The 11,087-nt window shown below is 37.7% G+C and overlaps 1 protein-coding gene across 2 annotated transcripts in view; it reads left to right on the forward strand.

The window, feature by feature from the left end:
- The window catches only part of L3MBTL4 (l(3)mbt-like 4 (Drosophila)), a 465,654-nt gene that overhangs the window by 338,160 nt on the left and 116,407 nt on the right, over window positions 1-11,087 (forward strand). For both annotated transcript variants that reach the window (XM_011969788.1, XM_011969787.1), the window contains one exon: window positions 5,179-5,249. In XM_011969788.1, coding sequence (XP_011825178.1) covers window positions 5,179-5,249 — 71 coding nt within the window. The remainder of the gene's footprint in view (window positions 1-5,178; window positions 5,250-11,087) is intronic.

Here is an 11,087-nt window from a genome sequence, read left to right on the forward strand (position 1 = left end):
ATTATCACAGCAGTACTTAGGGGAAGAGAGACAGTTGAGTAGAAAGAAAAAAATAAAAATTAAAAACATTAATAATATCCACACCTTTTTCTACCAAGCAGCGTAACATATAGATGTTTGGAAAAATATAAGAAAATATCCACCTTAATAATTCCAGTAATGTAGAAGTTTTAAGAAATTAAGAATTTCTCATTCTCCACTCCTAACTCTGATGCTGCATGCTTAGGTCACTAGGGTTAACAGATTGCCACCTGCTCTCTGTATCCTTTTGATGTTCATGTATGCACATGTGTATGTATCTACATCTGCATGTATTAGTCCATTTTCATATTGTTATAAAAAACTGCCTGAGACTGGATATTTTATAAAGGAAAGAGGTTTAATTGACTCACAGTTCAGCATGGCTAGAGAGGCCTCAGGAAACTTACAATCATGGTGGAAGGTGAAGGGGAAGCAAGGCACCTTCTTCACAGAGTGGCAGGAAGAAGAATAACACAGGAGGAACTACCAAACACTAATAAGACCATCAGATCTTATGAGTACTCACTACCATGAAGAACAGCATGGGGAAACTGCCCCCATGGTTTAGATATTACCTGCACCTGGTGTCTCCCTTGACACATGGGAATTATAAGGATTATGATTCAAGATGAGATTTGGATGGGAACGCAAAGCCTAACCATATCAACGTATATTCACTCTTTTAAAATAATTTATATTAACATTTTGTTAATCTGCAATGTGTTTTATTTCATTTAACAATATGTCATGGGTAAATTGTCATATCAACACAAACAGACCCAATGCGTTAGTTTTAACAACTGCGTTGTATTCCATAGTGTAGGCATACCGTAACTCATTCAACCATTCCCTTAAGGACCATGGTTTCCAGTATTTCTTCTCTTGTAAATAATGCTGCAGTAAACATTTTCATATGAATATTATGGATCTTATTATTTGCTGATGCTTTTTACTGCTATATTTTAGAAGGAGTTCATTACTTTTTATTTACAAACTAAACATATCGTATGAATCCTTAGATTGATAGAATCTCACAGGTCCTTGGTCCATTTTGCCTGACTGAGAATAAATAAATTCGCATATTCAAACTTACACACATGCATGGGAACATGGAAAGCTTGTGCAGGCCCCATAATTTGTCCCAGCTCCATGTCTTAACTCATTGCACACCACACCCCATCGCTAATTCTCCTTACCCCCACTCGCCCTACTTCTGCAGTGGCCCTCTCTGTGTTCCTACGATAAAATTTGTTTTGAGGCCAAGTTCAAACTCATCTCCTGAAGGCTTTTTCTACTATCTTCCACCTTGTATGCAGAAAATGTCCTCCTGTTGTATGATCCAATAGCACATCCTCTGTCTCTCTGATGTAGCCCTTTCTCAGTCTGCTTTGTGCAGAATCTGCCCTTGCACAAGTCTACAACCCCTAATAAGTCATGAGTCTTTTGGTGGCAGAAATCATCTCGGCAGAATGCAACAGCTGCAGGCAGGAAAATCTCAGAGAAATGTTGATTGAGTTTGGAGAATTTGCCTAAAAATAGAAGAGTCAGAGCCCAGTGTCTGCCTTTTAAGCCTTAAGTTATAACTAAACACAGTTATTGTGGCAGTTTGGGGAGCAGCTTCCCAGATAAGACAATCGCATGCTGTGTGTGTGTTTTTGAACTTATGGACCTTTTTAAAATATTTTTAACTTCTAGAACAGGGGTCAGTGAGCTTTTTTTTTTTCTAAAGAGCCAGATGGTAAATATTTTAGGTGTGGCCAGCTGTAAAGGTCTCTGCTACAACTAGTCAGTTCAGCCCTCGTAGTGAAAGCAGCCCTAGACAGTAAGCAGAGAAGTGAGCGTGGCTGTGTTCTAGTGAAACTTTGTTTACAGAAAAAAGCAATGGGCAGGATTTGACTTATGGGGCATGGTTTACTAACTCTTGTTCTAGAAGGTGTCTAGGTACAGTTAGACTAACCTGAATTAAGTTCAAATCCTAGTTCTTCTACTTATTATGTGACTTTGAGCAAGCTTCTTAACCTGTCTTTTTGAACACATAAATAGAGGATTAATATTTCCTCCTTCATGTTAGGCATCTGTTTCAGGGCCTACCACTTAATGAGCACAGTATTGTCTTGTTAAGAGGAATGGAAGCCTAGTAATAGAGTAAGAGAAGATGCAGGCCCTTTCTTCCAACCGGAAGTAGAAAATCCTAAGGAAAGAGCACGTTGAAAAACAATGGATAGCAAAGACTCTTGGGTAACAGTGACAGCTTTTGCCTTTAGGTCATATGCACCTCTTTATGTAATAAATCAGGTATAAACAGATACACAGGTCTCTTGACACTTGCAACAGCAACAGCAATGCTATTAATAAAATACATTGAAGATTGTTTAGGATGCCCGGAGCTATGATGACTATATAAAAGCTATGGGCCAGGCTTCAGGAGGAATAATTGGTGCAACAGTAGTACATCCCTGGAGATTTAGACAGAGATTGAGACTATTTTAGCCAAAACATAAATGAAATATTAATCTTTGGCTCATGACCGGCCTACTCATTTTCAGACATATCTACTGTCTATATGCAGTGGATTCTTTTGAGATGCAGACTCCTCTGTGACTTTTCCCACTGCCCACAAGATGAAGTCCACATCCTCGCGAGAACCCATGCAAGGCCCTCCATGGCTGCTTTCAGCTTGTTCTGTCAAGCTACCTTTCGTTGCATGGTGCTTCAGCCAAATAAGTCGATTAGCTTATTCGGGTTCTCAGAACACTTCCCCATCCCAAGTTACTTCTGCTCGTTCTGTTCCACCCTAATTCTCAAGACCTTTAGAAACCCATCAGTTACCCCCATCTTCATTCTCTAAGACCCCACTGGCCCAGCAACAGTCAAGTCTCTGCCTGTGACTTCCCTTTATCCATGCCTGCCATAAATAACCAGTAAACTGTACGTTATTGGAAGGTGATGTGTAAAGCAGGAGGAAACCTGGGTTTGGAGTCCAAAGACTTGAGATTGGACTTCATTTTGGCTCCATTAAGACCTGATTTTGGCTCCATTATCGACCTACTTTGTACCCAAGATGGGGCAGGTTGTTGAATGTCTCTGAGACCAGTCTCTCAATTTATAAAACAAGAATACTATCCCAACCTTGTAGAGTTTTTGTGAGAACGAAATGGGGAATGAAAAGACTAGGAGTCCTTAGTAGGTGCCTACCTCCTGGGAGTTCCCAGGAAATGCTAACTGGATCTGAACTGCTCATAGGGTTTGGCCTGGCGTATGTCCCTACTGATGTGATCATTTGAAAGCAAGACTGTACTGAAATATACCCAGGACCAACTGAAGAACTTCACATTAGAAAAAAGAAAAAAAAAAAACCCAAAAACTTTATTTGATTTATTTTAAAATGTTCTTTAAAATACCCATCAAAGTTTTGTATGTGGCAGACTGGCTTCTGTTTTTTAACTTTGTGAGATAGAAGCAAGATCTTGATTAGCATATATTGCAGAAGGGTGCTTTAAGATGGCTTGAAAATCAACCTGAAGATTCATAAAATTTGTAAAATTGAGGGGGAAATACCTAAAGATTTGCCAAAAATCATGTAAGCAGAGCTGAAATTGTTCTTTCCCCTGCCCCAAATTATTATTTGCAAAATGGCTGCACTGCACTACTTAGCACACGTGCTGTGCTTCCCAGCATCCTGTTTGACCCGTGCACTCTACCAGACACTCACTGCTTACATTTAAGCCACCTTTCTATAGTTTATATTCTCTCCTACAAGAATGCAAATATCAAAGCATGATATAGGCAAAAAAAGAATGTAAACAAATCCCGATGATACATATGTTGAATATAATTAAAATTATACATATTGAATTGATGAGAATATTACACACATTTTTATGCATGTCCATGATGCATAAGCGTTTTTACACTGGTTTTTAACATACTATTTCACTAGTTGCTCTGAACAACCCAGTGAGGCAGGTACTGTGTCCATTTAACAGATTGGAAGCTAAGATTGAGCATTTAAATATTCACTCTGGATCACAAACCTAGGGGCTGTGTCCTAGGTGTGAACTCAGGTTGTCGCACACTGAATGTGCTGTCTCTGCATTGCCCCCCAGGTGATTAAGTACATATGTTTTAGTATGCTCCACAGTAGCCTTGTAGGACCTATGGTAAAGTCCAAAGTTGGGACTTCAACAAAAATTTTCTCCGTTTCTTGTCTTTTTGATAAAAAGCCTTGATGAGTAAGAGATATCTAACTGATAGAACCTTTCTGGCATGATATACTTGTGTAAACTTATAAATAAACATAGATACAATTATCTCCAATTATGTAAGTCATTTAGGTTTCTACGTAGGGTTTTGGTAACTGAATTAGTTTCCTCATCTAACACAGAAATTAAAACAGTACTTCCATGACCAACTCAAATGCTTGTCAGTGAAAATGAAATGAGAGACTTTCTGTTCAAATACAGTAAGAAAATACATGTGCAAAGCAAGATATAAATTTCATTAAAATATATACAAATAAATTACTTGATTACCTCACAAGCTTATCTACCTAAAATTAATTACTGACTAATTAGCAACCCTGGAAAAGTTTTATTGTAGAAACTTCCATATTCATTATAAAGTCTGAGCCTCAAGTTTTAATGAAGTTCCATGATAAAAGAATAACAAAATTAGGCCATAGTACATACTGCAGCATCTTAAAAGTTAATTAATTCCCTGACATTCAGCAATGTAACTAAATTACTTTGTACAGTTGTTTGAGCACAGTGTCTATAATCTTCTGATTAAAATAATGAGCCCCAAAGTCATCAGTAGCAATTATTATTTACTTACCTACCATCCCATCACCCACCATCCTGCCAACTCCTCCTCAGAATCTGAAGAGATTATTCTCCAGAGAGTTTTTGAAACTTTTTGCTGTAATAGAATGAGGGGGGGAAAGCTTTTTAAACTTCAGGGTTCAAAGTCAGAGTTTCTGAACAGAAGTGTGTTTTTAAAGTCTTAAACTTAAAATTCTAACAAGGCTCTGTGCAGCAAAATACCTGCCAATTCACTATTGTTTACCCTGCAGTTTCTATTTAAATTTGTGCTGCTATCATGATTTCTTCCTACCTCACAGGATAATGAATCTAGATTTTATTTCTGTTCTTTGCCCAGACTTGTACAGCAGGCAAAGTGTTTGAAAATCAAAGGAAAAGAAGATATTGACTTGGATAATCTCTTCAGAGGTAAACACAAAAACACTAGCAAAAACACAGAATCTACTTTTTGTTGTGCAGAATGTCTTATTTGTTTGACTGTTTGGTTTTAGCATTCCAGCAGGGAATGGTGGAAAAAGCCTAACTAGAGTCAAGAGAGACTTGTGTTCTGGTTCCCACCCTGCGAGTGAGTCCCTTCACTTCACTCCTCAAACGTTCATTTTCTCATGTTAAAAGTTAAAGGGCTGGACTCTATGATCTCTATGGGCCCCACTCACGATAGGAAACGTGTAAAGCTGTAGAAGTTAGAGGTTCAGTGGTTGAATCCCCCTCTGCCATCTGCAGAGGCCATGGAGGGAAACCAGGAGTGTCTCACTGCACTTGTGAAGGTGGGAGACTGTGAGATGCACCTCATTAGTAAGAAAGGCTAGAAGGGTATTAGGCAAAATATTGAACCATCAGAGCTGAGGAATCTGTTGGAGTCCAGGAAGAAGAATTGCATGTGTTCTTTTAGTTACGTTTCTTCCCAGTGAAGGCTCGATATAGACAGAATTTTGAGGTTAGATTATATTGTAGCAAGCTAAGGAATCAGTTTTCCCTGGGTTCTGTTTTGATTTAGTCGGATGCAAACATTGATAGTTTCTTACTAGTGTCCCGCCTGCAGCCTTGGTAGCTCTGTACATTTGTGTCTCCCGGAAGAGGTAGGAGATCTGTCTGCCTTCTAGACGAAAGGAACATTGCTAAACTTTCTACTGACCTGGTAGAAGTCCAGTGAATTAGCACACTGTGCTGGACTGTGCCATCTCCAGTTACCCGTCGGACTTTTCGTAAGAGAAGGAGAGGGTGCTTGGCAGTCATTGAACAAAAGGGCCGGGACGTCAGTGAGCAGTGCTGAACTGCTCACTTTAGGCAGAGATGGAGCTCTTGCTTGTGTTGTCTTCGAAGGATTGTGGATTTCATCTCAGCCACACAAGGCCTTTTCCTCAGAAAAGAGAGGGCAGTTGAATTACTTTGGTTTTCATTGTACAGCTACATGTTTCTCCCTCGTAAGAAGAATTTCTATGTAATATAACCAGAGCTCAAGCTTGCTTTAAATAAAATAAATCACTGATGTTTTAGAAACTGTTCCATACAAATGTTCTCATCCATCTTACCAAGCCTTCATTCTGTAAATGGCATGTTTTGGAACCATGTAAGAAGCCTTAAAAAAAGTGCCAGTGTTTTAATTCATAGTTTGACACTTTTGAAAATATCTCCACAGAGTAATTATGTATATGTTCTTGTTCAAACAGATACACAATTTTGTAGTTCATATCATAAATGTAGTAATGAAGATCATCCTTACAAAAATAGAAAATGTCATAGCAAAATGCATTTGCATACTGTGAAAGATGAAATCTCTTCCAAGATGCTCAGAATGCACTTGCTCGTTTCTGCATCATGTTTAAGAAGTTTACACCCATATGCTTGTATTTATTCATGCATTTACTGTGCTCTTTAATTTAAACATATCCTCGCAGCAGAGGTCTTTGTTATCAGATATGGCATTTATGTCAGAAGAGCGTGCAGTGGGAGGAGCAGTCGGCCTTAGGTGGAGCACACGGCTGCCTGTGGACCCAGACCACCGTGTGTTGGGGAAGTGCAGGCGGGGTTCATTCCATCCCATGAAATTGGCAGGCCGTGGTTAGCACCTGCTTTCTAGTTTAGCCTTTTGTCAACCAAAGTGGCTCTTCCTTGTATGTCTGGAGTCCCCAACACCTATGCCACAGACCGATCTGTAGACTGTTAGGAACTGGGCTGCATAACAGCAGGTGAGCAGAGGGCAGGCGAGGGAGCAAAGCTTTATCTGCATTCACAGCTGCTCTCCATTGCTCATATGACCACCTGAGCTCCGCCTCCTGTCAGATCAGCTGCAGCATTAGATTCTCCTAGGAGCACGAACACTGTTGTGACCTGCACGTGTGAGGGATCTAGGGTGCGTGCTCCTTATGAGAATCTAACGCCTGACGATCTGTCACTGTCTCCCATCACCCCCAGATGGGACTGTCTAGTTGTAGGAAAACAAGCTCAGGGCTCCCACTGATTCTATGTTATGGGGAGTTGCATAGTTATTTCATTATCTATTACAATGTAATAATAATAGAAATAAAGTGCACAATAAATGTAATGTGCTTGAATCATCCCAAAACCATTCCCCCACCCCGGTCTGTGGAAAAATTGTCTTCCATGAGACCAGTTCCTGGTGCCACTAAAGGTTGGGGACCTCTGTACTATGGGACTAATCCCCATTATTACAAAGTTTATTTGCTTTGGTTCTGACATGGATAAGACAAAATAATGAAAAAAATAATGTTCTTACAGTGATATTAAACAATTATTTAATATTTTCTTTTATTTTTCTTCAGCCTGTAAATCTGATCATAATATCCCACATCCATGGCCTTCCTTTTTTTCCCTTTTTTTTTTTTTTTTTGAGATGGCATCTCCCTCTGTCACCCAGTCTGGAGTGCAATGGCGTGATCTCTGCTCACTGCCATCTCTGCCTCCTGGGTTCAGGTGATTCTCCTGTCTCAGTCTCCCGAGTAACTGGGATTATAGGCTCGCAATGCCACACTCAGCTAATTTTTTGTAGTTTAGTAGAGACGAAGTTTCACTGTGTTGCCCAGGCTGTTCTTGAACTCTTCAGCTCAGCTAATCCATCCTTCTCGGCCTCCCAAAGTGCTGGGATTACAGGCATGAGCCACTGCACCCAGCCTTCCCCACCCCGCCTTTTTTTTTTTTTTGGTCTCGGCATAGATTTGAATGAGTGCCTTCTTCATTCATCAGGAGTCTTTTATTTGTTTATTTATTTATTATTTATTTATTGATTGATATGAAGTCTCGCTCTGTCACCCAAGCTGGAGTGCAGTGGCGCGATCTTGGCTCACTGTAACCTCTGCCTCAGGGTTCAAGTGATTCTCTTGCCTCAGCTTCCCGAGTAGCTGGAACTACAGGTGTGCACCACCAAACCCAGCTTACTTTTGTATTTTTAGTAGAGACGGAGTTTCACTATGTTGACCAGGCTGGTCTCAAACTCCTGACCCTGTGATCCACTCACGTTGGCCTCCCAAAGTGTTGGGATTACAGGCGTGAGCCACTGTGCCCAGTCAGGGTCTTCTTTTTTTTTTTTTTTTTAAGGAAAATGGGCTAAAATTTGTGCTCTATTTCATCTATGAGGGGAGGTTGTATACACTGGATTTTTAGAAATTGTATACACACATGCATACATTCACACGCAGATTCTGTTTTTTATATCTTGGGCATGTTTTCCATTTTTACTGGAAAAAATCATTTTTTAAAAATCATTTTATTTTAAAAATCATTTTATTCGCCATATATATCTTGGCATACTTAATAAAAATATTTTAAAGACTACTCATTATTTTCAAGTATAATTCTTAGCTACTGAACACACTTTTTTCAATGTGTAAGCATATATCACAATAATTTATAAACATAAGATTGGATAAACATATGTAACAACAATAATATATAAACATAAGATTGGATGATAGAAATTTTAATTACTTTGTAATGCTAAAATTCTGTAGAGGAAACCATGATTATGTTAAAAGGATGTTGGTTGTGCATAACAGGAGCAAGTTGAAACTTGTCTTACTAATCCAAGGTTTACAGGTAAGCTTATTGAGTGTTACTCCTAAGACATGACAGTGAAACAGTGAAATTCTAATGAAATATAAACATATTCAAAGAAAAAATAGCCAACCATAGAAATGCTGACCCTACTTCCATTCAGGATTCTAGGCGTGCAACCAGGGAACTTAGTGACGACAAGCTCTTTGATGTAAATGAAGAAAGGGGTTGTTGTGAACAGCATGAAGATGTCCCACAGAAAGTGATACTGGCAAAACAAACAAACAAACAAAAAACAAAACAAACAAAAAAAAAACACTTCACATTAAAGGAACTCTCAGAGATATTTCACAGCATTGTAAGTGCAAAGAATAAAATGTTAGAAGTGAATCTAACTTAAATTTAGGAATATGACAGTTTACCAAGCAATGGAAAAGATGCTCTCTTCATTTCACAGTTGTAGGACAAAAAGAAAGCAAACACTCCTTGGACAACTCTTGATAAGTTTTTTTTTTTATTAACAAAGAAATAAAACACCTTATCTCAATGTATTACATGTTATAAACCACAGCATACTAATTAAATATTACTTTCACTAGTTTTAAATTTTCCCTAAGTATTTATGATGGGCAGTAAAAGAGTTGTTAATATTTTGACCAAAATTTGTGAAGGTCATGAGAAAAGAATTACAATTTTCCCCATTGATTATTAAGCTCAGTTTGCATGGTTTCAGCTTGCATCATCAATTTTATAGCCCCTGACTACCATGCCAAGTGAGAACTCGCTATGTTTTATTGAGGACTGTTTCAAATATGTTCGTAGGAGAAGTTGATCTGTAATTTTCCTTCTTGTAATGTCTTCATCTTGTTTTGATATTCCCTCTTTCTCCATTATCACCATTATCACCAAGAGGTGTTATGTAAGATTCACAACATTTATTTTTTAACCGTTTAGATGAGTTCACAGACAGGAAAGCTATCTGAGCCTAAAGTTTTTTTATTAAAAGAATTTTAATTGTAGATTCAATTTCTTTAATAGATTGAGGACTTTAGATTTTTAAAATTTCTTCTTGTGTTAGTTTTTCTAGAAATTTATATATTTCTTCTAGGAATTTGTATATGTCATGTAAATTTTCAAGTCTGTTGCTATAGAGTTGTTTATAATCCCCTCTGATGAGCTTTTTGTGTCTGCAGATTCTATAGTTATGTCCCTTTTTCATTCTTGAAATTGATGTTTATGTGCTCGTGCGTTTTCTCTCTCCCTCTCTCTCTCTCACGCTCTCTCTCTGGTTTTGCCTCAGTCTCTTTCAATTAATCCTGCTAAAGATTTACTGATCTTTACAATGGACGAATTTTTGGCTGTGTTGATTTTCTCTAGTGTGCATTTGTTTTCTCTGTTATTAATTTCTGCTATTATGTTTCTGCCTGCCTTCCACTCTCTTTGGCTTTCATTTACTATCATTTTTCTAACTTCTTTAAATTATTACTTAGATATTGTGTTTTTAAATATATTTTAATATATGCACCTAAAGCTATATTAGCATTAGTTTAAGCATAGCTTTTCCTGCATTCCATGAGTTTTGATTTGTCAAATTTCATAATAATTTAATTCAAAATATTTTCTCATTTACATTGTTTTTCTTTTGTATGTGGGTTGAAGTATACTGATTCATTTCCAGATATTTGGGGATTTTATTATCTTTTCATTATTGATTTTGAATTTTATTCCACTGTGGTCAGAAAGTATATTCTGAGCAATTGTTAATCATACGGTTAGATCTGTATTATCTTTACTGATACATTTTTTCCTGCTTATTCATTTGATTCCTGAAAAAATGTGTTAAAGTCCTCTACTATGGTTGTGATATTATCTGGTTTTCCTTTTATTATACATATTTTTAGTCTATATTACTAGGCTCATGAAAATTAGAACATTAGAATATTCATAATCAATTGACCCTTCAACATTTTGAAATATATATTTTATTTCTCCAAATGCTTCTTGCCTTTAAGTTTCCTTTGTCTGATATTAGCAGTATTCTTCTGATTAGTATTTGTATGTTATATTTATTTCCATGCTTTTATATGCTCCATCACTGTCCTATGTTTAATATGACACTTCTAAGTGGCCTGTGATTTTTAGGTTTAAATTCAATCTCATGGCAATCTCTTTCTTTTTTCCTTCCTTCCTTCCTTCCTTCCTTCCTTCCTTCCTTCCTTCCTTCCTTCCTTCCTT

Source organism: Mandrillus leucophaeus, unplaced genomic scaffold, assembly GCF_000951045.1.
Source record: "Mandrillus leucophaeus isolate KB7577 unplaced genomic scaffold, Mleu.le_1.0 Scaffold903, whole genome shotgun sequence".
Lineage (NCBI taxonomy): Eukaryota > Metazoa > Chordata > Mammalia > Primates > Cercopithecidae > Mandrillus > Mandrillus leucophaeus.